Here is a 27,643-nt window from a genome sequence, read left to right on the forward strand (position 1 = left end):
ACCATATGAATAAAACGGATTTTATGAGGCTGTATTATTGGAAGATTCAAGATATTTATTTGTCAAACCGTTTACAACACAAAGGAGTGAGAAAAAACGGAAGTTATGTGTGTAGTAAATAAAGAAGAAGCAATAACTACAGATTCTAGTAATACGATAAATAAGGCAGTATTAAATAATATAGCAGGAATAAATAAGGAGTACTTGTATGGACATAATGGAACTTACAAACACAATATGTGGAAGGTGTATGATCCAATGACTTCTTTGTGCGACTCATACTGGGGCAGGATTAAAAAAAAGGTGAACCAACATTTCTGAAAAAACTCTAAACCAAACTAATATATCTAATGGTTTTAATCCAAAAAGATAATACGCAGATTACAGGGTGTAAAAGTTTAATAAAGTTGTGGTGATTGGGGCTGCCACAGTCTCAGTCCTTGGGGGTGGGGTCAGACACAGGCTGTGACAGCGGGGGAGGAGCGGTTCTCACTACGGGCTTGTTCTTGTTGCATGCGCGCTGCAAAGTTCAGGAGGATCAAGGGAAGTTAGACAGAGACAGGAGCCTGTCAACAAACTCTCTGCTCAACGCCGAGAGTATCCGCCCCGTCTCTGAGTGAAGGGAGAATCCGTGTGAACACAGGTCTAATTCTCTGCGGCTGCACACAGGGACACGATGGAAGCAGGATTACTGTGTCGCTCAGCCCCGAGCAGGATGAAGCTCATGTTGTGGCTCTGCTCCGCTCTGTTTTCTGCAGGTAAGACCACTCACATCCACACAGCCACCACCAGACCTGAGGTTTCATCTCCCAGACCAGGAAGTGTGGCCACCTGATCACGCTTTTCTTTTAAGTGACAAACTCAGAGACTGGTGGAAAACATTAGTTGAGTAAAGTGATTCTGTAAGTTTGTGTAGCTAAAAACCACAGTGCACAGAGACCAAGAACAAGGCTGTAATAGAGAAGGCCATTTGTTGAATTGATCATCAAGTTCCTTTTTTACTGATGTAAACCCTGTGATATACACTCATGTAATATTAACAATACTCAGGCTATATCTTTGGTACTCCACGGTCTTAGCTTGTTTTAGTTTTTTATGTATTTTTTTTTATGGTTTTCAGAAACAGCTGCACGTCTATCCTTGTCTCAGTAAAAACTAGTTGGAGGGAACAGTTTCATGTGTCCCCAGACTTTGGTTTGTTGCTGTTGTTGTTTGGAGAGGGAACATCTGGTGTGAAGCTGTGTTAAAGCCCTTCCCTGGGGGATAAAGCTAACTGTAAATCCATTTTAAACCCACCCTGTATAACATAACCCCCAACTGCAGAGTCGGCCTTAATGTTTTTATAGTGGCACGTCTGAAATGACCAGGAAATGTCTGGCTAATTTGAAATTGTGAAAGAAAAAAAGTTTCATCAGAACTGGTTGTCAGGAAGCCCTCATGAGCAGGAAGAGTTTGATGAACTATCAGTTATGTAACCCATCTACACATTTAATGCATCTTTTTCATGTAATTTCCGAGTGTTGACGTCGGAGCTGTGATGAAGTGCAGACATGTTTTTCATGGCATGGTTTGAGAGCTTGTAGGCATCTGACTTTGGAGGAGAGAGGAAAAGCAGCTGTTGCCTCCAGGGCGCAGAGGGCCTCACTTCAAACACTAAAACCTTGCAGAGGTTATCAGTTTTTGACTTTTGGATTTGGTCTGTTCAGATGAACTCACATGATAAATCTGTCGAAAATCCACAAGTGATGTCGACTGAACTTTCAGGTTGACTCCCATCCTACCAAAATTCTCAACATGTATACCAAAAGAGATATGTTCAACAGATAAAATAAAGTGAAATGTGTTGCCCGGGTTTAAAGCCTCTGATTTAGTCCCACAAAACTTCACAGCTCCAAAAAAAAAGCTAATGTGTCCCTTCAACCCAGTGAACTCTTCTTTGTTTAAAGCTTTCCTTCCTTTCAGCCTCTGATGAAAACAGCTGTTTGTGCCACCAGCAATAATGGGTTCCTCCTCCCCTAAACATGACTTGAGATAAACACAGCAATAATCAGTGCTGTGTTTCCGCTCAGTCGAGATAAGCATGGGAGGACAATGCCACACGGTCAGAACTGGTCAATGAAAAGCCTCCATCTCTGGGCCGACTACTTTCTCCTCCTGTTGTGTCTGAGCTGGTGTCCTGCATTGATTCCCCCCTTTCCTAAATGAATAAATCATTAGTAGGATCCAGCAATTAAAAATGGCTTCCTGGGTCAGGCTCATCGACAAGAATAGGCCTGTATGTTGACGTGCAGCAGCTGTGTGGGAACATGGTGCATGAGCAATAAGGAGACGGTGGAGGAGGGGGTGCTCCCTTCTTCTCTCCTTTTTGAGGGTATAACCTTTTTAAAGGTCTGACAAACAGTGGAAGATGAACATTTCCTATCTGATGTTTAAAATGGAACAAGAATGATGAGTCAAAACCCCCCCAAGGGGCCTTCATACTTGCAGTGACGATTTGTCTTCCACACAAGGCTCAAGGACACAGCATTGACCACCTCTGATAAAGCAATGACTCAGCTTCTAGTCACAGCAATAACATAATGTCCTTTAGGTTGTAAAGCTCTAAAACATTTAACTTCAAAGTAACAGTACAACCATGCAGCTGTAAAGTGCAAAACTGGAAAAACCCAGTGAGAGAGGAAGCAGGTGAGCTAGTGGATATTTAAGTCATTTTTTCAAAAATTATGTCATAATCACTTTTTCACTGTTTCAACACTATAAAAAGACCACTTTACACTTTCAAAATGACAGTGAAATGAAGAAACTCTGTTGTAATTATGTTGTAAATGTGCTTACGAAGCTACGATGACACAACCCTTTAGTCACAGAGCTAACTTTATGAAGACAATTTAGAGGGAAATGAAGTGGAAGATTCCTGGATTAAATACAGTACATTAATTAAATAGGTTGCATATGTTGCCTCAGTCAATAATACAAAATGATGATATCCATGAACATGATTACCTACATCACTGACTCTTAACTACTTCCTTTTATGAGCGAGAAGTGTCTCAAATTCCACAATTAACACTTTCTATCGACTAAAAGATGCCTGAAGCATCAGTACGATAGAGGCTTCAACTGAAACTCTCCACTTTCTCTCTCCTCTCTCTCTCTCTCTCTCTCTCTCTCTCTCTCTCTCTCTCTCAGTGTGTGTGTATGTGTGTTTATGGGCTAATCTGGGATCCTCCTGCTGGTTTCATCAACACCCTGTAATGGGCTCATCATTACCATTACGGCGGGTGTGAAAAAGGGTGGAGTCTGAGGTGTGTGTGTTTGGGGAAGCAGCACTTTTACAAACACAGGTAGAGACTTTGTGCAAGTGGAAGGATACTAGATTAACCAGTAGGGTATGTTCAGTAATCAGTTTTTTGTTAGGATCTTTTTAATACAAAAGGATGGAAAAACTTAAATACTCAGATAGTCTAAGTAGCTGGTGCAGAAATGAAGACATGATTAGTTAACACCGAAAAAGCTATATATGCTGCATGTTTGAATGGGAAAAAGAAAGCTGGCTGTCAAAGGCAAACATGTCCTTAACAGGTGGCATCGAGGGTTAAAACAAAGAAGGCCTGTTCCTTGGCCCTCAGGGGCTATCAGGATCCCGAGAACAGAAATCAAAGGAGGAAACTTAGATGTATAATCGAGCCAAAACACAGATGTCTGGTTTACATATGAAGGAAACCATGTCTGTGTCAGAGAGAGCAGAGTGTGCTGTTTGTTTTTACCTGTGGTTGCAACCACATCAAGCCTAGATAGTGCTGACACTGTAGTAACACCATCCCATTGGCACCAAAGACGAATGCTAAAAAATCCTACTCATTGTCTCTAAGAGTCCTTTAGTGAGGTCTGGTCATGTCAGTGCATTATCTTTTTGATGTGTATATTATTGTCCCAGCCCAGCAGTCAATCACATTTTTGCTCTTTGTGAGTAAGACCAGAGAAACTTGGGAATAGTTGTCAGAAAGAAGGGCCGGGAGGAAGGCAGGGCGGGTGTGAAACAGGAGAGGAGAAGGGCTTCCCCTCCTATTGTCCCACCAAACAGACAGGAACAGCTACAGGGGCAACAGTTTCACTTTAATCACCCTCCCTGCTCTTCCTATTGCTTTTCCGAACAGACAATGGGCCAGTGCAGAGTTCAGCTGCCCACCCAGGAACGTGGCACGTATACATTGCACTCCGTGTGAAACATGCATGCGCAGGATGCACAGACACACACACACACACACACACACACACACACACACACACACACACACACACACACACACACACACACACACGCTGGTCAGCTACTGTGTTTCCTGCTCAGCACAGAGTGTAAACCAATCACATCAAGGTTTGGACATTTGGACTAAAACTATTTATGTGCTTCCTCATTTATTTTGTAAATGACCCAAAAGACCAATGCATCGCAAAACATCTGACCCCCCCCCACATTGGTTTGGACTCACACAGCTGCTTCCCCAGATCCCTATGTGTTTAACACCAAGCAAGGTGCTAGCAAATCTATAGCATTGCATGTGATTTGCCTTTGACAGTAGATGGGAAACACATCCAGTGGCATTGTTGCCAGTTGGGAAATTAGGGTTGCAGGCTGCTTGAAATGTTGAGCCAATGAGAAGCTGTGGAGCCCTTCTGAGAATAGTAAGGAGCCACACAGGAGGAGCAGAGTGTGTTGTTATCGCGTGTTGGGACGAGTCAGGAAGGAAGTCCACTCCTTAAATCCTGGCACTGACCAGTTACCCTCAACAAACACGCATGCATGCACTGTGAAATCTGTGATAAATGCAATACACTGTTGCATGTATAGTTCTCGTTTGCTGCAGAGCCCACACACACACAAGCTTCCTGTCTTTGCTTTGCAAAAACACACAGCAAATTTTTACAAAGAATGGGAATAATCTATTTAAGTGGAGTAAAAGTCATTCGGGTAGTTTACATGATGGGTATATGGGAGTCATTATTTAAGTGTGTCGATGCTGTACAGTTGCTGTGTAATGGGTCAGCATTCAATAGATTATGTTGAGTTTGCAATACCATGTTTTTTTGTGAGGCTGAAATTGTGGCTTCAGGCTGCTGAGCCTGACAATATGTTCACTAAGTTGTGTTACTGCCGTGAAATAATCATTCGGAGCAAACATTAAAGAGTGTTTCTACTCGTGTGTTCCACTGCTGCAGTATAGTGAGAACAGGATGTGGTTAAACACACTTGTGTGAGGGTGAGAGAAGAAGAAGGTCTAATGCAACATATAAAGAAACATCTCACAGCCTCTCTTTCAGCTTCAAGAACTTACATTAAGTTATGTGTAGGATCAGTGTCAGTGAACAACCCTATGAGATGGAAAGGGCTATTTCACCACAGTCTCACAGCAATGATATCGTACAGCGAAAGTAGTGTAAGCAGTGATTTAACAAGATATCATTCATATTTCTACACAACCTTAACATAACATTAATGCATTGGCAATTGACTCTCTTGCTTTAGCTGTCCAAGAGGATCATAAACTTAACTCCCACAAAAATAAAGAACATGAAAGATGCGGCTGTCTGAATGTGCCTAAAATCCTGTAAGCATGTAGTGTGCAGAAATAGAGCTAGGAAAATATTGGACTGTGGTTTTAAATTAATTTTACATTGGTATTGTGGTTATCTATGTTATAACTGGTGGTGCCAGGCCAGAACCTACTCCGACTCAATTTCAGCTGCAGAACCATTTGAAAAGAACTGTGACTTAACCATCAACTTGCATGGTTTGCATATATAACATTCGGATATCAGGCCTATAACCTTTTAAAACTATAACTGTAAACCAATATACAACTAAATTGAAAGAAAGCTGGGATATTGTTGATGCACCTTCATAAGGTTTCCTACATTATTCAAAATTAAATTATATCACAAACAAAAAGAAATAAAGGTTTTATCCTAGTTGTATGTAATGTCTCATGTCCCTACTGAATATGAAATTCTGCTACTGCCATCATAATAAACCAAACTGTGACTGTAATATTTACTTAACTAAAAATACACCTTTTTTTCTTGTCATCATGTTATTTGTGTTCCCTGGGTTGAGCTTCTCATGCACTTCCCATAATTCCCACTGTAAACAAATCCCGAACCATAGCCACATCCACAAACCGCATCATTTCTAACCTGAAGCCTCAAGGTTACATATTGGTGGAGCTGGTTTAAGGTTATATTTAGAAAGGGAAGGACTGACTCTAACTTGAGACACAAAAGTTGCGATAAACATACTGGCAACTGTATGTGCTAACGGTATTCTTCCATATTTGCTTTCTTTCTCCAGCCAATGGGGAGTCGTCCCACGGCCACTCCACAATAAGCGTTTCTGCCCCCCACCTCTTCTACACCTGTCCAGAGGGGGCAACCGCCAAACTGGTGTGCGCCCAGAGAGGTGCTGCCTTGCACAGCGCTGATATCTTGAAGCGCAGCTGGCTGTTCACGCCCCATAGTGATCAGCACTGTTCGGGAAAGGAGGGCCCACGCCACACCACCTTCGGCGGTCATCCCCATGGCAACAAAAGCTTGCCGGCGGGGTTGCAGTTTGGATTTTCGGAGCAGATTTTCTGGGCGGTTCTGCAAAACTTGACCCATGCTGACCAGGGCCGCTACTGCTGCATGGTCCTAGACATACAGGTGTTAAACAAACATCCCTCCCTGCTGCAGAAACCCCACAGTCACATTCTCCTCCAAGTTACACCGCGTAAGTAAATGTTTTACTGTGCATGCGAAAATAGAATTTGATTAACTAACAGGGGAAGACATTAACTTAAGTAAATCATGTCTGTTGCAAGTAGGACAAGATCAGTATGTTAGTTCCCCATAAATCTATGTGATGTTGAATCACCCACTGTAGTTGACAACTATGTGCCTAAATGTCATATTCCATGAGCAGACGCTGTTGTGTTAAACAAGCTATTTACTGTGATGTACTGGATGAGAGAGGTAATGCATTTAATCGTTTTTTTCCAGGGAGAGATGGATCTCAAGATTGCACTGTCTGGGATCCCACACCATCTGGAGGTATATCACCTTATTCAAGGCTTCATGGCCAATTGATGGCTGGCCAGTTATTTCATTTATTTAACTCTCAGTCTCTTCCCCAGGCACCGTGCCAGTGGCCTTGGCCATAGCAGCTTGCATCTTGGCTCTGCTCTCTCTGCCTCTTATTCTGGTGCTTGTGTACAAACAGAGGGAGAATGCCCAGTCGAGCAGACGTATGTATGCACAAACAAGCACGCACGCACGCAAACCCACATTACCAGGTTGATTCTATGGATCAGATATAAATCTCTCACACTTGGTCCCTCATAATGTTTGGCCTGACTCATATTTCCGGTCACTGAGGTGGATTGAGTGCGTTTCACACAGTAGGAATCACATCCAGCTTGTATCTGTAGTGTTCCGCTCTGTTTCAATTCAATCACAATGGCCCATTTCCCGTTTCCTCTCTCCCAGGTGCACAGGAGCTGGTGAGGATGGACAGGTGAGTTTTCCCACACTCTACCGGGCAGTTGATCTCATTCATCAGCTTCACAGCTGCGCTTTAGAATAATAACATTGTTTACATGGATATTCTGCCAGTATCCAGTGGTCACATCGTTTCTTTCACAATAGGTAGTTTCTGCCAAACAACTTGATTACACTATAAGTTGTTAAAGCTCTGCTGGTAATTTGTGAGGACAATTATTTTCTATAGATCTATATATAACTTTAAACATCAATGATTAATCGCTACTTTCATTTAGAGACATCTCTCTACGAATTCCAGAAATTAATATCTGTCTCTATGTGGCTCGCATATCTCTAGAACCGTTCATCTTATTGGCTTCACTATTGGCATTTTTATTGTTAAAGTCTGGAGAATGTCTAATTTGGTGTATTTGGAGACGGGATATGAATGAACTTTGAATACAAATGTGACCAGCAGCTAGGAATCATCGACATACGTGAAGTTGTCAATAACAAACAGGGGGTTTACAATAAGAGTCGTGTTGACTTTATGGCTCACTATAATCATTTTCTGCATCCATTATATAAACAGAAAACCTTATTCAAAGTCCATTAAAGAGCCATAGACATCTGGGTTTAAAGCCAGGCTTACTGCAAGAAATACAAAAGCAGCCAAAATTCTTCTTAATGTTGAGCAACACATAAGTGTTGCAACCATTTATTGGGTAACTTTGGTAATTTCATACTCATCTATATGCTTCCCTTTCTTTTGTGTTTTTGTGTGTGTGTATTCAGCGAGGCCCACGGCCATGAGAACCCAGTGTTTCTCGGGGGATCACCACAGATTAAGACCCGCACCGTCTCTCAGATCATGGCCCGACAGTCCTCTGAGACAGGACACCACCTGTTGTCTGAACCAGGAACCCCTCTCTCTCCTCCTGCACATGGGGACGTGTTCTTCCCGATAGAGGGTAGGAAACACAAAACTATACATCACAACGACACAACGGCAGGTTACACTAAGGGAACACAATGTTCAGGCCAAGACAGAGAAATTGATACAGGGGACATATCATAGGATCGGAAACAGTAGCAGTCTACAGATGAAAAACACTAAATCATTCTGCACAGGCTGAGACATACAGGTATCTAACCCATCTGTTTTGTTCAGCTTTTACCCGCTGGCCTCTCTCAAACCTTAAGCTGACCTGCACCATAACACAAAGAGAGCTGAGTATGAGTTAGCTCACTCTCAGGGGACATCAAAGACAAACCTGACTTCACAAAATTTGAGACACTATAAAACAGAATCCTTTGAACATGTATTCAATTTAAAAAAAGTATAAAAGTGATTTGACGTTTTAAGCTAACTTCATTGATTTTGTACAAATATTAGCTTTATATCAGCAACCATTTACTTCCCTTCCCTATGTGGCATGTAAGTACATTACTCAAGCACGTAGTTCGGAAGAAACCTATTTCAAAATCAGTTTAGTAAAAGACTGATGCAATCACAGAGGAACTGTGTCTTTGCTTTTGCTGTAACATCCTGCATCGGTGAAACATTGGTGGAAAGTCACTCACACTGTTGTGCATCATAGCACACTCGCACTCAAAACAGCTGGGCTGAGATGACGTGACTAAGAACATATTCTGCATTGGTGCTTTAATTTCGTACACACAAATGAAACCACCACTTTTTGCTGTCATCATCTGAATACTTCTGTTCTCCTCCCTCGCAAGTCATTCTCCACCCATCAGCACTCTCATTTAACTCTAATGGCCCCTTCCACCGTTCTCTCAGACTCAACTTGAAATAATATTGAAGCATTAGTTACGGTGAAGGGGTTCAATCCTGAGTGTTTTTCTACCGATTCCCGGGGCACCTGGGCAGACATTCCAGGCATACTGAAGTGGATTGCCCCGTTTTTCTGGAAACACAGTCAAAGGACAGAAGCAGGCTTACTGAAAATCCACTCTGAACCATCTCAAATGCATTAATATGACCTAGAACAGTTTACTCAGCAAACATGGACAAGTCTCAGAAACATTGATCGAAGCTTGTCCATTGACAATGTACTTTATGTGAGAACTGACAAACAAACAAAATCTAAAACTGGGCAAAAACCTAAAGGATTATGATAAATGTTTAAAAAACTTCTGCTTAAAGTAGATGATGGCATATCAGATCTAAACGTTGCCTTCACTCTGAAAGGAGCCACAAACATTGCTAACACCGTAAAAAAAATGTTTAAGTGGAAATTCCCTGCCAAAGGTAATTTCTTACACTAGTACAAATGCAGAACACAGTGCCTGGTTTCCCATGAGAGGTTTCATGTTACATGGATAAAAGCAGCACTTCAGCTTTCCTCTTCATCTTTTTGGTCCACTGACCTTAAGCAGAGCGGAATTTAACCAACAGCAGTTCCCTGTTATCTTTGACATGTCGCAACTTAGACTTAAGACCGCCCAGTTCCGCTTTTCAATGGGTTTCCAGCCAAACACATTTTATTCTGTGAAATCTATCAGTCTTTGCTTGCCTTTGTACTTTTCAAAGACGTAGGAGGTTTGGAAAGACAAAAGCTGTTGTGTGCCTTTTGTCAACATCTGTCTGCATTTTGGGCAGGAAGTGAAATTTTCAATGAGCCAACTCCCACATATTGAAGTTTCCATGTCAGCACAAGACATGAGAAGTGCATTTTTTCTGCAGGTTGATATACGACCTGTTATTATTTCTTTGATCTGACTGACCTGCACGTCTCTCTGTTCCAGACACCATTGCTGAGTCTCCAGACTTCCTGCAGATTTAAAGTGGGGGTGAGACCTCATTCACTGCTCGGACTGCTGACCTGGAAACAGTCCTGCAACTCTCTTCCTCTTCTCTCTGCGTTCAGAGCGACGTTGCCCCTGTAAGCTGTCTCACAATAACCTCTGCTAGGAGAGTCATCTGTATATTGTCTGGACCGCAGGAGGGGACGAATTATTTCCACCTGCAACAACAGCTGGAGGCCGAAAGCGAACTATTGCTTGTGAGCACTTGCCTTGTGGCGGGGGCCGGGTTTGTGTGTTACGTTCCATCTAAACACTGTCAAACAGCTTGTGGGCCAACAGGCGCCTACGTCTGGAGAGGCCCACTGCTTGAGATGAACCCAGAGTGCTGAGGGTGAAGGTCCTGCGATATGCAGGCATGTTGTTTGGTGCAGTTCAAACTTGCATGTGTAATTTGGCAGTTCCTTGTAAAATACAAGAACATACAGACCAGGACCCCCCTGATCATGTGTACACGTCTCACTGCAGAGCAAATTTAATAAGAAATCTCAAACCAGACAGGGAGGGACTGCAAAACAATACAGTTTAACTGGATGTCTGATTCTGACACCTCATCCCTGTCCCCTGTAAAAAAGTGTTGCAATAGTGTCAAACCGAAGGAGGCTCAATCATCAGAAAAGTCCAAAAATTATTATACAAACAGACACGTGTTGTTTTATGGCATTACACTGTTTCTCTCCCACAAATGATCCCAGCTTCTTACCCCCTCCCTTTTTGCTACCTCAGTTACTGTCGGCTCTGTTGCTTTAAATACTCTCCTTCCTTCCTGTACTCTCAGAAACACAGCACTTCACAGTGGCCTTAGATATATTCATTAGGTGCTGAACATTTCAGTGAGTACAGTATTTAGGGGGAAAAAACAGTTCTTGCTGATCATTTTTAATGAATGTTATTCATGCTTGTGTACATTTTGATGATTAAGAAAACAATGTTTATTGCTGTTTTGTGAATAATTTAGTAATTTTAAAAATGTATTTTGGGATGTGCATATGAATCCTCATTCTTATTTTTTTGTGCAATGTCACTGTTACAAACTAAATATTATTTAGCATGTCTGAAAAGAAATGGTCTTGAAATGAAATCCAAACATTCATCATATATATACATATTAAAGTCAAGTCTGAGTGATTGTGTGAAACCACTGGTGTTTTTTTTCTCATGTTGAGGTCAAATTGGAGCAGGTATCTAAACGGAAATCATCTTCTTTTGAGTTGTTGCAGGTGTATAGGACAGGGCATGTATTTAATTTGTTTTTCTGTTGAAGATTTTCACAAGTAGTGTATCTGTATGTTTCATACAGTAAAAAGCTTGTATTAGACATATACAGAACAATGCTGTGAAAGTATGTTTGCTCTCTATATTGCATTTAACTTGTCCTGGTTGTAGCTTGGAAATAAAGTGAAGCTCTTAAACCTTAAAACCTTGCCTCGAGGTTATAAAATCACCGGTCTTTTCCACTGGCTAGTCTCCAAAACCATCACTACACAAGGACGTCGTGCACTTGCTGCCAAGGGAACCATTACAGTTTGAACAAGGTTGTTCCACTTGCTTGCCTGTAAGATGGTGCACACCAGAGGGAGACTGGCATTGAGCGGAGAAAATGATAAACCAATCTTAGTATCTTATTTTATGAGAGGAGACAGAGGGCTGGATGGGAGGAGGGGGGGCCTGGTGCGGGTGTCCTCTCAGCATTGCTGTTATTGCAGTCTTACATTAACTATATCATCTATTAGCCGCTACATTACTGTAAGTTTGCACTACCATTAGAAGATTGTCACATGTGATAAGACATGCACCTGTAACACAAAGTACTTCATATCTTTATGTTCATTAATACATTTAAAAGGTTATTTAAATGTGGCAACTATTTCTAAACGGAAAAAGCAACAGCACACATCTTCATTTTTTTGGAACCACTGTATGTCTTGTGGCTTTCCTGTTGACAGATGAAGGTGTTTCCTGTTTCCTTCACAGCTCAACAGTTCATACTGTAGACGAACCAAACTTTTAGAATCATGTGTCATTTGCACATCGGATTTGTACGTACTTTGACTTAAAGCAGGTGGATAAAGAGACAGTAGACAGAGGAACAGAAGGCATGCTTGTTTGTAGTACGGTGACTAACCAGAAGAGGGTTCTGTTTAAGATGTGGTGCTAAATCACCCAAATGACCCCTGTGTCAAATTCAAGTCAGCATGACCAGATCTGATTAGATTATGTTTACGCTTTAGTAGAGTTTACTGCACAAAGAGGGTTTAAAAACAAATTATTTTTCATCATTATTCCAAGCACTGGCGTAAAATAAGATTTTAGAACATGCTGGACGAGACATATTTTACAGCACATTATCAGTTAATCTGACGTTGAGACAGATCTAGTTTACAATATCCTACCGACAGAGGTGGCGTCCCGTCATCTTCCACAGTGACAGTAAGTCGGTATTCTTGCTGGCGCTCTCGGTCAGGAGGCGCTGGCCTTGTCACCATCTCTCCTGTCACACGGTCCATGCGGAAGGTCAGGTCCTGGTTTCCAGCAGTAATGTAGTAAAACAACATGGCGTTGGGGCCAATGTCTTGGTCAATGGCGATCACACGGAGGACTGACGTACCTCCTCCAACATTCTGCAATTCACATTGTAAATGACACCCCATTAAAGAACAAATACAAACCTGGGGCCGCTATTCAAATGTTACATGTCAAATGACATGTAGATAATGTGCGATGTGCATGATTGTCCCTACCTCACTTATGCTGGCGTTGTAGCCCCTCTGGCTCTCCATGACAGGAGCATTGTCATTGATGTCCAGGATGTTGATGGTGAGGGAGTGGTCTGTGTGTCTGGGGGGTGAGCCATTGTCACTGGCACGTACCTGCAACAACATACACATGCATCGTTGTGTACTCGTATGTTGTGCTGAACATGTATGAGGACATAGGGAATACAATCACAAAGAGGACAAAGTAAGATCAGCTGTATTCATGTTTTTAGTGGGGCTCCTGGTACATCTTATCGGCTTAAAACCTAAAAATGATAAATAATTTAATAATCAGATGACTATGATGACATTAAAGTCAATATATTTTATATGAAACATGTGGGACACTTAATTAGTTAAAGTATTCGGTTGAGGTTAGAAATGGAGACATGGTTGTGGTTGTACGTGTGAGAGCTATATTACCACATATATTAATTATGTTGTGTAAGATGTCAATACTACATGTGGATTGCTGCCTGACCTTCAGTAGGTAACGGTCCACTGACTCTCTGTCCAGAGGAGCATTGACATAAACCTCCCCGTAAGTGTGGTTCACTGTCTTGATTTTAAACACGTCCTCCATGTTGCCTGCCACCAAAGTGAAATTGACCTGAGAGAGAAAGAGAGTAATGAGACAGAATAAGTCGACGACAATCATGTTTTCTTTTTTTTTCGACAGAAAGAGAACATCACCCTCAATGCACCAGCTTAGGTTCAGCCAAAAGCTTTCATCATGAAGTTACCTGTGAAGTATAAGTAGTTTAAAAGTTGAATTTCAATGTGCAGCTTCTAAATCTTAAATAAATCGAGACCCGTACTAAAGATACAATGAGCACATCCGAGACACCCACGGAGCATCAAAAGCAAGAGCAAATAAATCTATGATTAAGAAAGAAAATTAAGAAAACATAAGTGAGAGACAGGAGGGGATGAGTTGGTAGAGAAAAAAAGTACAAATAAGGAATAAGGAAAATGTTTTGCAGGAACTTAAGTGGCTCACGACACTGATGTATCATATAACACTCAGCTTTTGTGAAACTGAGACAAGCTTCATTTGACATATAATCGTAATCACACAATATGAAAAGAAACACAGATAAAAATGTGTAACATAACGTCTAAAAGCGATATAATATATATATATATATATATATATATATATATATATTAATAATGTGAGACGTATGAACAATAATATGATATATATATAAAAACTGATAGGTTGCGCCACTTTTCACTGGAAGAACATATTTGTGTCATAAAGTAAATATGTTTGGTGCTGTATAGCTGAGTAGAAGGTTTCCTGTCAAATCAACACATGATAAAAATGTGTCAGTTGCCCTATATAGTTGCACCAATTAGTCCCAAGTCTATAATGGTACTGTGGTGATGTTTCGTGCTGCAGGGTCTAAAAACTAAAGTTATTTTTTGGATGTCCATTTTTCCCTCTCTACCCTCACCAGTCCATTCAGTCCAGCATCTTTGTCCCTTCCGAGCACGACTGCCACTTTTTTCCCCATGGGCGTGTTTTCTAGGATGTCCACTGAAGTATCAGAAGTGATGTCCAACTCTGGGCTGTTGTCATTCTCGTCCAGAATGGTGATTGAAACCTGTTAATAAAAGGTGACATCAAAAGTGGGCCCTGCCACACATCACTGAAATGATACTTACCTTAAGTTTGAGATTAATCAAACCAAGCCAACAAATCTAAAGATAAAAGATAAGCACTTCACATATTGCAAATAAACATATGTCATGTTGTACTTTATAAAAATAATGTAAAGTCTTACCTTCTGCAGTGCCAATGAGAGATGCAATGAATAAAAGAGGAATGCCATTAGGTTTTCTACAACAGAATAGATACAACATATACTGTTATGCATTCAAAATTTTACGGGAAAACAGAGATGGGGCTCTGACTCCGAATTCACAATGATTCAACATACCACAGTGGAGTCCTTTTTAGGCCCTCCATCATCAGCTACAACAGTCAATGTATACATATCCCCCTTCTCTCTGTCCAGCAGACCGGTCACTGTGATACGGCCCTGAAACATCAAACACAGCAGCGTATCTAGATGGGAATCTTCCTAATGTGACAGAAAGTGAGCGAGGTAGGAGAGACGAATGAAGTTTCATAGAAAACAACAAAAAGTCCCCCTTTCTAATCTATCAGAGAAAGACTTCAAAGCAAACACGCTCTCTGATCAGCTTACAGTCATGCTGCAACAAGAGCTCGAGCTTAAATCACAGAGGAAGATGTGTTATCAGACCAGACTGAATGAAACACATTTGACAGAGGGTGATAGTCGACACAAAATATAGGCAGGTACACTGTGTTCTTACATGTAATGTAATGTAATGTGCACTGTGATCATATCTTCATTGACCTTTCTTCCGCTGCTCCCTCTCTCACTCACCGTGACACTGTCGATCTTAAATAGGGCCAGAGCAGCAGGCGACGTGTCGGGGTCGAAGCGATAAGTCAGCTGGTTCAAGTTGTCGGCCGACTGGGCCTGCACCTGGACCACCTCTGTCCCTGTGGCGATGTTCTCACGCAGAGAGGCCTCGTAGCCAGCGGTGAAAAAGGCCACAGCCTCATCCAGCTCATTAAGCAGCGTGACATAGACTGTGCAGTAACCTCGGTGGAAAGGTGGGGCCTGGTCAGTGGCTGAGACATTCATCAGATAGGTGGTCTTGGTCTCGTAGTCCAGGTAGTCCACAGTGGTGACCAGGCCGGTGCTTACGTCCACCTCAAATTTGCGATCTGAGCCAGACACGAGGGCGTAGGCGACAGCCCCACCATCACCTTCACAGGAAGAAAGAGGTGGTTGGCAGGAGATCACTTACAATAAACCTGTCTTTTCAAGAAATCTAAACAAGGAAAAGAAGCCTTTAGTCGTTATTCAGCACAGCACTGGAACCAAATGCCAAATGGTTTAATACCCTATCCAAAAACTGCAGTTATTAAATCAAAATCAAAAAATGTATTTATTCACAAGTACATTTAACTGAACTATTTAACAAAATCTAAGATCATAAAAACCATTGTATTCTATTTTATTACTATTTCTATCTATTTATATTTATTAACTTCAACCGATTTTTTTATTTATACACAAATATATCCTTTTATTTCTTTTAGCTCTTTTAATCTCTTTACCTCTTTTACTTTTCTTAAAAAATTGTTTTAGATTGATCGATTTGTCTCTGTATTGTTTTTGATGACACCGTACAGCAACTTGAATCTGCCTCTGTGTAGTAATGTGCTTTATAAACTGACACCTGCCTTGGCTTGTCTTGGCTACTGTGAGTGTGTTAAATAGTTAGAGAGAATCATTGACATCACAACATTTTTGCATTGAAACTATAGTTGCAACATGCAAACAGTTTAGACGATTCTGTGATCTATGAAACACTGCTGTCGAGACGCTTGTGGCTACATTGTGTTTATTTCAGTTTCCAGACAGCTCCAATGTTTTGGAAAATGTATGTCATAGTACCAGAGGCATCATAAGGCTTCTGAAAAACAATTTACAACAGGGGAAGTGAATAGAGGAAGTTTGAACCATGGAGCAGAAGTTGCAGATTTAGATGTACGCTGCAGCGTGTAGGACTTGTTTTTGTGTGCCACTGTCATGTAACAGGGTATAAACAACTCTGGTTTTTGATGTGTCCCTTTGCAGTGGTGCCCACTGGTGTTGAGGTCGATGACCTGCAAATAACTGACTGGTGCCCGCAGAGCTGAAGTGAGCAGATGTTTCAACCTCAGTTAGCTCAGTTCTCTGTGTTTATGTTAAGAAAATTAACCTAAAGGGAAAGTGAAGAGTCAATAAAAGCTACTACCATCGAACTCCTGTCCCTCTGTTCCCATCCTTTGAATGATCAGAGATTAAACTCACCAGTGTCAGGGTCTGTGGCGCGCACCACAATCACAGAGGTGCCGATGCCAGCCGTCTCCCTAAGACCCAGACGGTTGTATTGTTGTTGGGTGAACACTGGCATCTCGTCGTTGGCATCATCCACATATATGATCACCTGCAGGGGATATTTGTAGCAGTAAATCAGTTGTACACATTATCTTTGGGGATGAAAAGAGTCTTAGGGAAAGGAATTTGGTAATTTGTATCCCCTCATCAAGAAATTAGACTGCAGACATATGATCCTAATCTGCGTCACTAGTAAGGGGCTGGTTCCTCTAAAGTCCACATCTACCGAATGAAAATGTCAGCTGCTGGCCACAGAAAATATCTTACATTTTTAAACTTTGGAACTATTGTACAAAGACAAACTACTTCTACATACAGTGTGAAACACAGCAATTAAGAACTGTAGGTTGGGCAATTTATAGTATCTCCACCAAATGTGTGCATTTGTCTGCTCACCCTCACTGAGCTCCTCATGCTGCCCTCGTCACTGTTGTAGGCCTCCACTTCCAACACATGGGAGCTGCTGGTTTCTCTATCCAGAGCCCTGAGGCCTCTTGTCACCAGCCCGGTCGTCCGGTTGATGCTGAACAGCTTGTTGCTGTTGCCTGCATGACATCACAAATAAGAGCAGACATAAACACACACACATGCACACACACAAAAAGACCGTGACAGAAAGGGAGAGTTTAACTGACTTTATTACACATTTAACGATTGAATTTAGTCTCGACAGCTGACAGTTGGGTGGGATAATTGTTGTTGATTTGAATAAACGTTTATTTGTTTAAAGCACCCGTCATTATTGGTATTTTTACTTTGAAAACATCTGATTTGTTCATTCCAAGACAATACAAACAAGGAAACATGTGGAAGAATCAAACCCGTGTAACAACACAATTGAACGAAAGAGGACAATATGCAATGACGGTAGGCCTTACCAGTGAGGACCCTGTAAAGAACTCGACCGTTCTCACCCTGGTCTGCATCTGTAGCTTGAACCTGTACAAAAACACACAAGCAGACACTATGCACTTAGATATGTGATACTAAAAACAACAACATCGGCAATGACTAGAAACATAAACCCTCTGGCTCCGTACAGGGAAACAGAAATATCCTTATTCTATCTTTACCACTGGTAAAATTGCAACGTTATAACTTTTACTTTTTTTGGGCAGTTTGAATATTATGATGGCAAAATATGCAAGAGCCAATAGAGATTACGTGAAGAGAGATTTGAGCATTTGGATTTTGATTCCAGTGAGTCTGGATGTTCTGTGTTTACAGAGTGTTTTTCCTGAGCAGTTACATGACAGAAAGCACATTTCTTACGAGCTTTTTTTGATTTGGTGGTTTCTATAAACAGATGGACAACTCAGTAGACTTCCCCATTCACCACACATTCACTGGTGCCCAGTGTCTTGTTGCCACAACAACCCCATCATGGTTTGGCAGTGAGAAATTTGCTCGCTCTCTCACAGGGAAATCGCCAGAAGCAGCCAAAAAATCCACATCCAGCCCAGACTGCATGGCTCCGCAGCGTACACAGATAAAGAGTGGAGCATGCTGGGCTGCTGGTGAATGGGCCATGTCCTAAGACTGACTTCTGAATCCACAGAGGCAAAGAGCCGCTGGCACAGGATGAGGTGGAATCAACTCACTCCACTGCGGATGTGTCAAAACCTGTGGAGATGCCTACAAAGTGTATATTCAATTGCATACAGAGACAAACACAGGGAAAATTAAGCACATGTATGTGCACTCAGGTTCACACAAACACACACAGTCATAGCCACTCACAGTCCCCCCCCTCTCTCTCTGCCCTGTGTGTCCTCCTTTGCTCTCTCTCGCTCCCTCTATGAAGAGAGGCCCAACTTCAGTCTCATTAGCTTTATAAAGAGATGTGGAGAGGAGAGGAGAAAGAGGAGGAGAGGGGAGGGGAAGACGGGAGAAAAAAGACGCTGGGGGTTCAGATTGGAGAGTGATGAATAGGGTATTACACAGCGGACTGCACCACTTTGGCCATACAAGGGGGTGTATAAAGTGTAAGAATACATTGTAGAGCCAGATGTTGTAAGTGTAAGAATGTGGAGTGGAAACACAGAGAGATTACTCGCTAAGCCTCGGCTTGGCTCAGGAAATACACTATTGTCTTTGGCTCCGTGGGATTAAAACAATAGTGAGATATTTCAACCATGAAGCTGTTACCCAAAAGTTACCCCCTTTGCCTCCTTGTTCCCGTCTTCCGCCCCAGCATTTCCCCCACTGTCTCTGGGAAAGCAGCACTTTTAGGGGGGAAAACAAGTGTGTGGAGCCAAGAAACAGGTCTGACCTCAGTTACTGGGACGATTCAAGTTGCTGTTTTAAAGAGTCTCTAAATTGTGAGTGTGAGTATATATTTTTGAGGGTTTCTTCCAGGGTACAAAAAGTGTAAATATGAAAAACAAAATGTTAATAGTATAGCGTTTTAAAGGTAAACATGATTCTTTCTTTTTTCATCAATCTTGAGGCAAAAAGATTACTAACCATCAACTGAATGTCTCTTACAATGTGTATTTCATATCCGCTGTGAGGTTTCATTTGGACTGCAACTCCTAAAATTCACATTTTGACATGTGAGCTGCTTGACATGTGCTTGAGTAACAGCACATTGTCTAAGGGGGCTTGTTGAGGCTGTTACATGCATTTAGTTTAGTAGGATTTATTTGGAGCATTAGTGAAAGAGGAAGAACTGTCTATACCAAAATAGTTTTTTTCTTCCACCATGTAGATAAAACAAATAATATATGATGAAAAATACCAGACATCAGAGACAAGAGGCAGTAAAAGGCAAAGAAATCCATTAAGCAGTTGCTTGTGCTTCTCAGAATTTTTTGCAGAACTTGTCAAAGTTTGCAAATGTGAATAAGTTAGACAAGGAAGTTAAGGAATGACGTCATTGTTTTAAAACTAGCTGAGCAGTCAGATCTGGAGGAGCAACAATGTGGGCTGATAGAGAGGGAGAGTACCTTACAGCTAAGCTGCCAAGTTTAAGAGCAGCGTGCCTAATCACCAATATGTGCAGTGCAGTCCACAATATGTGTGGGTGAGGAAGAAAGTTTGTGTTTGAATAGATGTGTGAGTATGTGTGCGTGCAGTGTATGTACTTGGTGGCGCTGACTAATGAACTGACTCTCTAACGAGCCATCCTGCTCCAGTGGCCTTTTCACAGCTTTTCTGGCATTTGGTCTTAAAAATAATTTCACGTCCCACTGTGTTTCCCTTAAACCGATAAGCCATGCTTTGTCTACGCTGAATTAGGGACATTGACATTTACAAATGTTACTATACCAAAGATGTGGGCACACAGAATGAGGGGGGGATAATTGGAGACTGGGGTAGAAGATGTGGGCGCCTTGCATTTTACAAGGGGCATTTTAATAAACCCAATTTGTTTTACATTGAAGAAAGCCTGTCAAGCATTGACTGTTTTCTGGTCCTTGATTTAATAGCTACATAATTGCCGCAAATGCCAAACACTCGCCACATCTGCATGTGCATGCAGGCATTTCTGTGAAAATGTGCATGTGTGTGTCTGTTGTTGTGTGCGTGTATGCATGGGTTGTAAGCCTTTGCAGGTGTGTTCCCAATAAGGTGAAAATAAGCAACTTAATAAACCTACTCAGCTTGGTTGGGCTTGGCTAGTGAGGTACAACATGGGATATCAAGAGAGCTGCTGTGGCACTTTGATAGAGGCTGATCTCACACACACACACACACACACACACACACACACACACACACACACACACACACACACACACACACACACACACACACACACACACAAACACATATACACTAAGAAACAAACAAATAAACACATGCTCCCGGGGCATTCTTACATATACCTCCAATCTAATTTCCTTTCTCCTTTCAGGTCCAAGACAACATGAACACCACTGAGTCAGGCTCCAACTTCACCCTAACCTCCAACACCGAAAACATCACTCTGTCCAGCCTGACAAACGCCACCATCTTCTCCACCATCTCTCAGCCTCCATCCTACTCTTCTCACATCCATGACCCAGAGTTCACCATCATGGTGGTGCTGGGCTTATCGCTGTTGCTGGCAGGGTTCGCCGCCTTCCTGGCAGTATGCCGGTCCTCCCAACAGGATGGGGACTCAGACGCGAGCTGTGGCCCAGGAGAGGGATTGACCCCTGGACGAAGCAGATCAAGTGAGCCCCAGCTCAAGGTGTGGAAGAGACTGGGCTCGTATCGGCGTTCGTTCAACTTGTCCTTCAGACGGCCGCCACACCGCAGACCACATGAGCGGGAGATTATAAATGCATCGCAGTCACCAACAGGACAGACGCCACAGTCAGAAGCCGGCAAGGAGCCTCACCTCACTATGCCATGTCTATTTGACTATGTCACTGAAATCTGAGGCTGAGAGTTGACTGACTGCTCCCAAAAATGTGACACACTGTATTTGGATGAATGTGGATGAAGAGTAAATGAGAAGATTTTATTAATTTGAATTCCAGGTGGATGAGAGTTGCTACAAAGTAAGTGCTAAAACATAAGCAATCAAAAAGACAGTCTGACAGGTTTCTTTGTTTTTTTAGACAAACCACCTCACCTTCCATATAGTAGCAGGTAGCAGTGTTGGGCATAGATGGTCTTTTTCCATCACCCTTCTGCAGTGTATCCACTGGAGGTGAATATGAATTAATCCCACGACTCAATTTGATTACAATTCTCGCAGTAAGGATTTGATGCTTCATCAAATCTGCCCTCGATTAAATTTGGTCTGATAAGATTGTATCCAAGTTTAACGACAGTTTAACAGGCACAGTGGACCCAACACAACCCTCCAATGACAGCAGCTCAGCTTAGTTATCTCTTCTAAAATAGTTTTGAATTTTCACCAACTATGTTCAAAGTCTGTGGACAAGCGTTGTTCCTTTTCATCATGCTAATAGTTCTGATGCTGTTAACCCCATCAATCTTGTGATCATGCAACTGAAGACAAACTATGAAATATGAAATAGTGTGATTTAATGTAGCTTTCAAAACATGATTTGTGAGCCAAGCAGATACTTTTTTTGTGTTCTGTGATTGATACGTTCAGAAATAAAGTGACTTTTAGTGTGAATGGCGAATGTGCAGTGTGTTTCCTGATGTTTTTTGCATTTTGTGTGTTTGCTACCTGAAGGACGCTGGTTCCTATGGGCACACTCTCCAATATGCTGGTCTCATAGCTGTTTTGGAGGAAGATGGGTCTGTTGTCGTTGACGTCCTGCACCTCGACAAATACAGTGGCCGTGCCTGTCCTCCGGCTGCCCGCTGGGCCATTGTCTGTGTGCAGGAACATTAACAAACACATAAGTTGCAATCATTCAGGTTAATGCCAATCTTAAGGTTGATGCAAAGAAATGCAAAATAGACACAGCTTTCATTTGATGGCTGTACCACAGGCTAAAGAGCCATGAATAAAAAGGGTAAAAAAATCTATATATTATTACAACACATATAGAAATGGAATCGCTATGTTACATTAAACAATCCATTAATCGAGAAGAAACCTAAGATAGCATGATGTTAAGAAGTAAGACTGGAACATAGTTGGCTTACCAAACCTTCATTTTTAGCTGCTTGTGAATTAGGACAATAATGTAAATCTGCTCTTTTGCACAGTTTTATATTATCTCAGCCTTTTCTCCCCTCTCTTGTGTCTCTGGCCTCTTTAGCAGATAAGCCACTCTGACTCAATGGTTTCCAAAACAGGAAAACCTCAGAGTTTTTGTTCTTTCTTTTCAAACAGGAACAAAGGCAGTTGAGCAACATTCTGAAATCACTGCAGCTGTGCAGGCAAAATTTTTGTCGTCATTTCCATACACAAGTAGAATGGAAGAGCTTTGAAGAAGCAAGGATACAAGCTTGATGATAAATGCAACCTAAGACTATGTAAAAACAAGGACAGTAAAAGAGGATTAAGGTATTCTGTCATTTTCAAAACATGAATTCATGACACACCTATAGCTTCTACAACCAGAGTGTAAGCTGCCTGGTTCTCTCTGTCAAGGCCAACTACTGTCCGAACAACTCCGTCTCTGAAGCCCACGCTGAATTTCCCGTCCTGATTACCATCTAAAAATATAAAACACAAACATATTTCCAAATGAAAATTCAAACTATTATACACAGTGCAGCAATAATACTAAGAGAAACATGCATTGAAGAAGAGCTCACCTCATACAAATTTACACAATGATGGATGGATGGACAAAGGAACCAAACATGCATATAGTCCGAAAAACTGTACAACACTGTAGCCCACAAACACATCACACCTCCCACTGTGACCTCTGACCTGTGATGAAGTAGCTAAGCTCAGCGTTGAGGCCAGCGTCGTTGTCAGTGCAGCTGAGGCGTGCTACAATGTGGTCTCTAGGGACACTCTCCTTCAGGGAAACATTGTACACTCGAGGGCTGAAGGTGGGTGTCTCATCATTTACATCCAGAACTGACGTACGCACGCCGACAGACACACGGAGAGACATGAGGACACACAAATAGATGTACATGAGGACAAATAAGGCAGTAGGGTGGTGCAGAGTAGAAAGCCTTTCTGATGTTAGTACTGTTCTGACTGACCTCTCACTTCCCTGTGAAGTTAAGCAAAATGAAAACAGTTCAAAATGTTTTGATTATTTTTAAATTTTTGAGATTCCTTAATTTGAGAATTGTAAATTATTCCGTTTTTTCACTCCTTGTTAAGGATTGCTTCTATTTTTGATTATTAATACTAATTTACTTCACACCGGTCAAACCATTCAGGATTTTTCATGTTTCACCAGCAGGTGGTAGCATCCTTCTCTGCAGAATCTTGGGATGTGTCAGCGGTTAACTATATGCCATGTTGAAGTAAACCCTTGTGTCAATCAGAATCCAATCACACTGTGGCTCAGCAGTTTCATATGTGGGATAATTTCAGTGAGAGCAAAGGGAAATCAAAGTCAGCTTCTCATCATCGTGAGCCGCAGACTCTCACCTGTGATAGTGAGGGTTGAGGTGGAAGTGCGCGGGAACTTTCCAGCATCATAGGCGACAATCCTCAAATGGTACAGTCCAATCTGCTCGCGATCCAGGACTGCCGTGGATGTGAGGATGCCGGTGGTGGTGTTCAGGTAGAAGTCGAGGCGAGGCATACCCATCTGTAAGGCCATTGTGATCAAGCCATTCTTATCCTCATCTGGGTCCTCTACCTGGACCTAGAGGAGCAACATCACAGACAAAAATCTTTCCGTGCTCCTCTGACACTGGTTGGCGAAAAATAAAGGAGCTATATTAATTCATGCTGGGTTTTAAATGCCATCATATGTAGTCTTATGTTTACCCTAAAGACCGAGGAGCCAATGGACAATCCCTCTGGCACTTCAGCCACAAAGGGCAGGTTGAGGAAGGTTGGGTCGTTGTCATTAAGATCCAGCAGGTTGACAGACACTGTGGTGCTTGCTGTTGCACGTAGTGGTGGCGTACCTCCTAAAGAGGGCGACAGAGGGACATATAAAATCAAACACACTCAGGCACACGCACACAAACACACAAACTCAAGTGACAGAGTTTATTAGCCACAGTAAAAACTTTCATGGTCGACATAAAACTTGAGAAAGAGGCTAATCGCAGAGAATTGAAAGCTCTCTACTGAGAATGATATTATGCAATTTGAGATTGCTTACAGATTGTTAAAGAGTTTCATGACTGAGTCAAATTCACATAATAAAAGGCAAAGAGAGCTGAAAACAGTCATGGACATACCATTACAAACATCCACACTACTCACGGTCGACAGCTGAGATGATGATGGTTCTCATGAGTGCTGCATCCTTGGGGTTGGAGCTTTCTCTGTCCAGGGTAACCCCACTGGTGCGAATCTTCCCAGTGCTGCTTTGGATGGTGTAGAAGGGGTTTTTTGGACTGATACTGTACTCCACTGTCCCATTTCCCCCATTGTCAGGGTCCACTGCCAACACCTGGAGGGGAAGAGTTAGGAAAGACCGTTATGAATATTTTCTTCAGCATGAATTCCTCCCAACAAGAGGGAACTTGCTCATCCATAGCTCGACTATACAGTATAAGAATCCTCAAGTTACAGCGTATGGTTTTATAAAAGGTGATTAACAAGAAGACCTTAAAAGATATGAGGACAGGAAGGATTTAAGCCAGAAAAGAGAAAGAGGGGAAATGATGAAGTAATTAATATGGGAAGCAAAAAGAACAACAGTATTTGTAATAATGAGGGTAATATCAGTGAAAAGACCCAGAGCATCTTCAAACATGCAGCCCGTTCCAACTGCTTTAACACATCAGTCAGCTGAAAGAAAAATGGTAACGTCTCTTATCTGACACAGTGGCAATGGGTGATGAATGCGTGAAGCCGCAAGCCCGACTAAAACACTGGCTGATTTCTAAAGAGATGATCAATTATTCAGTGCGCTGACTAAAAACGCTGGAAACTGGTTAATTGGTCATTAGAGGAACAAAGGTTTTGCAGGTATTTAATTATTAAGGGGACATAGTAGGAAGGCATCCCGGAGGACCATTGATTAGCAACTGCACAGACAATGGTAGGTGATATAAGATGTGGTGGAATGTCTCGCTGAAGCCAGTGAGACAGTGCATTAGACCAGTCTTTTGAGTTGTAGCAATGGACAGATTTCAGATTTGCAGAAAAAATAATCAGATTTTGAAATGAGGTATTAGAGGCGTCACTGTGTGTGTGTGTGTGTGTGTGTGTGTGTGTGTGTGTGTGTGTGTGTGTGTGTGTGTATGTGTGTGTGTGTGTGTGTGTGTATAGGTTTGAATGTAGGCTGCAGCAGCAATGGTGGAGTGCTCTGAGATTTGAGTGGGCTGATCCTTGCACTGGGCACAGCTACCAAATTCATCGGCTCACTGGACACCTCCAGGAGGACTCAGCAGGTGGCCTCTTGTCACCATGGAAACACTGGCTGGGACAGGGCTACATTGGGGCCAATTACAGGACTGTAAGCCTGGGTGGTCCGATTTATTGAAAAATGGTCAGAGGGGCAACAGTGTCTGGCAACTGAGTGCAGGGGGTCACATACCATATGCATCACATCGCTGGATGCACCATGAATGAACTCGGCTGAAGAATGGGTAGAAGAGAACAAGATTTGTTGGAAAACCTGGTGACATCTTAGCAACGCAAGGCGTGTAGCTCTCGTTTCTTTCCTCACCATTTCTCCATTCTACTTGCTCACTCTTCAAGATGGGGTCTCGATTCCTTCTCTGCCTAGCAGCTGAATAATTTGCGTCGCATATGACTGCAGGCTACATTTTAATTAGCAATCGGACTCCCTTAATTACACTCACTGACGCCTCCTTAATTAATGGACAATCAAGGCTTAATTAACAACAACAAACTGCCAAAGACACCAGCAATGAGAGAAGTTTAGGGTAATATTAGAGCTTTGTGATTACTTATACAGTAATAATTATTTGTTCGTTAATAACAGAGGACTATGCATCAAGACAAACCCTTCACCAAGTAATTTCATTTACAGTACTGCCTCTTAATCTGATCACTCTGCCCTGGAACAAGGCATTTTTATTAAAACCACCGCTTTTGCCTGACTCAAGTTGGCAAAGAGGAATCGAATTGAGCCACAGACTAAAATCTATCAAAACAGATAAACCCCCACTAAAATACTCTTTCTGCTTCAGATCTGGGTAGACAACTATAGACAAACATTTCAAATAGTATGCTTTAAACACCACCCATCATACTCAAATTAAGTAACAAATTATTATTCTGGCATATTCATTTACAGCCCTGTGATAGACTGACGACCCCTGTCTCTCGCTCAATGTCAGCTGGGATTAGCTCCAGCCCCCCCGCGACCCTGAGAGGATAAGCGCCACAGCTAATGGATGGATTGATGTGTTCATTTGTGTTGTTCACATTACCATTTAATTAACTGCGGCAAATCAACCAGGTAAAGTTCACTGAATTGGGCGAGGTGCACTCACAGAGATAACATCTGTGTTTATTGGGCTCATCTCCACTACATTGGCATGGTATGGCTCGTCCCTCCACAGGGGCGCGTTGTCATTGATGTCCAGGATGGTGATGTTCACCTAAACACAATAGGATAGAGGGAAATAAAGGGAAATAGGAAATAACTTCATCAGTTATACAACACACTTTGGACCATCATGGTTTTGTAAGCAGTAAAGATATATGTACAACAGAAAATAATTACACTCCAAAGGATTCTGGTTAAACAATGGAGAGCAAACTAAAGAGCTGTGTGTATGAACAGATGAGTGCTGGCTCCAAAGTTGTTACCGTGGCGATGCCAGTTTTCTGCTGAGGGCCCACCCCTCCATCCACAGCTCTGACTATCAGGATGTACTCTGACTTCAGTTCTCGGTCCAGCAGGGCTGTGGTGGTGATCTCCCCTGAAACACACACGGAATCAGTTCAGCGATTTAAAGCACTAAACCACCAGAGCATTCAAGTGACAGATGTCACTACAAAGCAGCTCTTCATGTCAGGATGAATTGAGTTAAAAGTCAGAATAGATCAAGTCAAATGGACTAACA

The 27,643-nt window shown here is 42.1% G+C and overlaps 3 protein-coding genes across 4 annotated transcripts in view; 2 read left to right on the forward strand and 1 right to left on the reverse strand.

Moving 5' to 3' along the window:
- Nucleotides 1-27,643, reverse strand: part of cdh23 (cadherin-related 23) — a 155,582-nt gene that overhangs the window by 15,624 nt on the left and 112,315 nt on the right. Inside the window, exons 21-38 of the mRNA XM_053435767.1 lie at nucleotides 27,387-27,499; nucleotides 27,068-27,175; nucleotides 24,861-25,050; nucleotides 24,414-24,559; nucleotides 24,069-24,288; nucleotides 23,388-23,540; nucleotides 23,051-23,164; nucleotides 22,224-22,372; nucleotides 17,968-18,028; nucleotides 17,486-17,634; nucleotides 17,003-17,138; nucleotides 15,521-15,909; nucleotides 15,047-15,148; nucleotides 14,891-14,893; nucleotides 14,561-14,710; nucleotides 13,582-13,710; nucleotides 13,086-13,214; nucleotides 12,738-12,965 (exon numbers count right to left, since the gene is read on the reverse strand). Coding sequence (XP_053291742.1) covers nucleotides 12,738-12,965; nucleotides 13,086-13,214; nucleotides 13,582-13,710; nucleotides 14,561-14,710; nucleotides 14,891-14,893; nucleotides 15,047-15,148; nucleotides 15,521-15,909; nucleotides 17,003-17,138; nucleotides 17,486-17,634; nucleotides 17,968-18,028; nucleotides 22,224-22,372; nucleotides 23,051-23,164; nucleotides 23,388-23,540; nucleotides 24,069-24,288; nucleotides 24,414-24,559; nucleotides 24,861-25,050; nucleotides 27,068-27,175; nucleotides 27,387-27,499 — 2,669 coding nt within the window. The remainder of the gene's footprint in view (nucleotides 1-12,737; nucleotides 12,966-13,085; nucleotides 13,215-13,581; nucleotides 13,711-14,560; nucleotides 14,711-14,890; nucleotides 14,894-15,046; nucleotides 15,149-15,520; nucleotides 15,910-17,002; nucleotides 17,139-17,485; nucleotides 17,635-17,967; nucleotides 18,029-22,223; nucleotides 22,373-23,050; nucleotides 23,165-23,387; nucleotides 23,541-24,068; nucleotides 24,289-24,413; nucleotides 24,560-24,860; nucleotides 25,051-27,067; nucleotides 27,176-27,386; nucleotides 27,500-27,643) is intronic.
- vsir (V-set immunoregulatory receptor) lies at nucleotides 492-11,764 on the forward strand. The gene is made up of 7 exons (XM_053435768.1): nucleotides 492-758; nucleotides 6,350-6,766; nucleotides 7,036-7,086; nucleotides 7,170-7,280; nucleotides 7,522-7,549; nucleotides 8,311-8,486; nucleotides 10,288-11,764. The coding sequence occupies exons 1-7, from the start codon at nucleotides 677-679 to the stop codon at nucleotides 10,323-10,325; spliced, it is 903 nt and encodes a 300-aa protein (XP_053291743.1). The 5' UTR covers nucleotides 492-676; the 3' UTR covers nucleotides 10,326-11,764.
- Nucleotides 19,203-22,151, forward strand: LOC128453096 (uncharacterized protein C10orf105). 2 transcript variants are annotated; one of them, XM_053435770.1, is made up of 2 exons: nucleotides 19,203-19,416; nucleotides 20,949-22,151. In XM_053435770.1, the coding sequence occupies exon 2, from the start codon at nucleotides 20,961-20,963 to the stop codon at nucleotides 21,456-21,458; it is 498 nt and encodes a 165-aa protein (XP_053291745.1). In that variant the 5' UTR covers nucleotides 19,203-19,416; nucleotides 20,949-20,960; the 3' UTR covers nucleotides 21,459-22,151. The 2 variants fall into 2 exon arrangements, with proteins under 2 accessions (XP_053291745.1, XP_053291744.1); XM_053435769.1 differs by having other exon boundaries at nucleotides 19,203-19,410.

The sequence above is a fragment of the Pleuronectes platessa genome, chromosome 12, assembly GCF_947347685.1.
Source record: "Pleuronectes platessa chromosome 12, fPlePla1.1, whole genome shotgun sequence".
Lineage (NCBI taxonomy): Eukaryota > Metazoa > Chordata > Actinopteri > Pleuronectiformes > Pleuronectidae > Pleuronectes > Pleuronectes platessa.

What these genes read in the sequence shown, in the direction of transcription:
- vsir (XM_053435768.1), top strand. Translation starts at nt 677, where the DNA reads ATGGAAGCAGGATTACTGTGTCGCTCAGCCCCGAGCAGGATGAAGCTC. An exon ending in CTCCGCTCTGTTTTCTGCAG is followed by an intron (nt 759 to 6,349) that starts GTAAGACCACTC and finishes TTCTTTCTCCAG; the next exon opens with CCAATGGGGAGTCGTCCCAC. An exon ending in GAATGCCCAGTCGAGCAGAC is followed by an intron (nt 7,281 to 7,521) that starts GTATGTATGCAC and finishes CCTCTCTCCCAG; the next exon opens with GTGCACAGGAGCTGGTGAGG.
- LOC128453096 (XM_053435770.1), top strand. Translation starts at nt 20,961, where the DNA reads ATGAACACCACTGAGTCAGGCTCCAACTTCACCCTAACCTCCAACACC.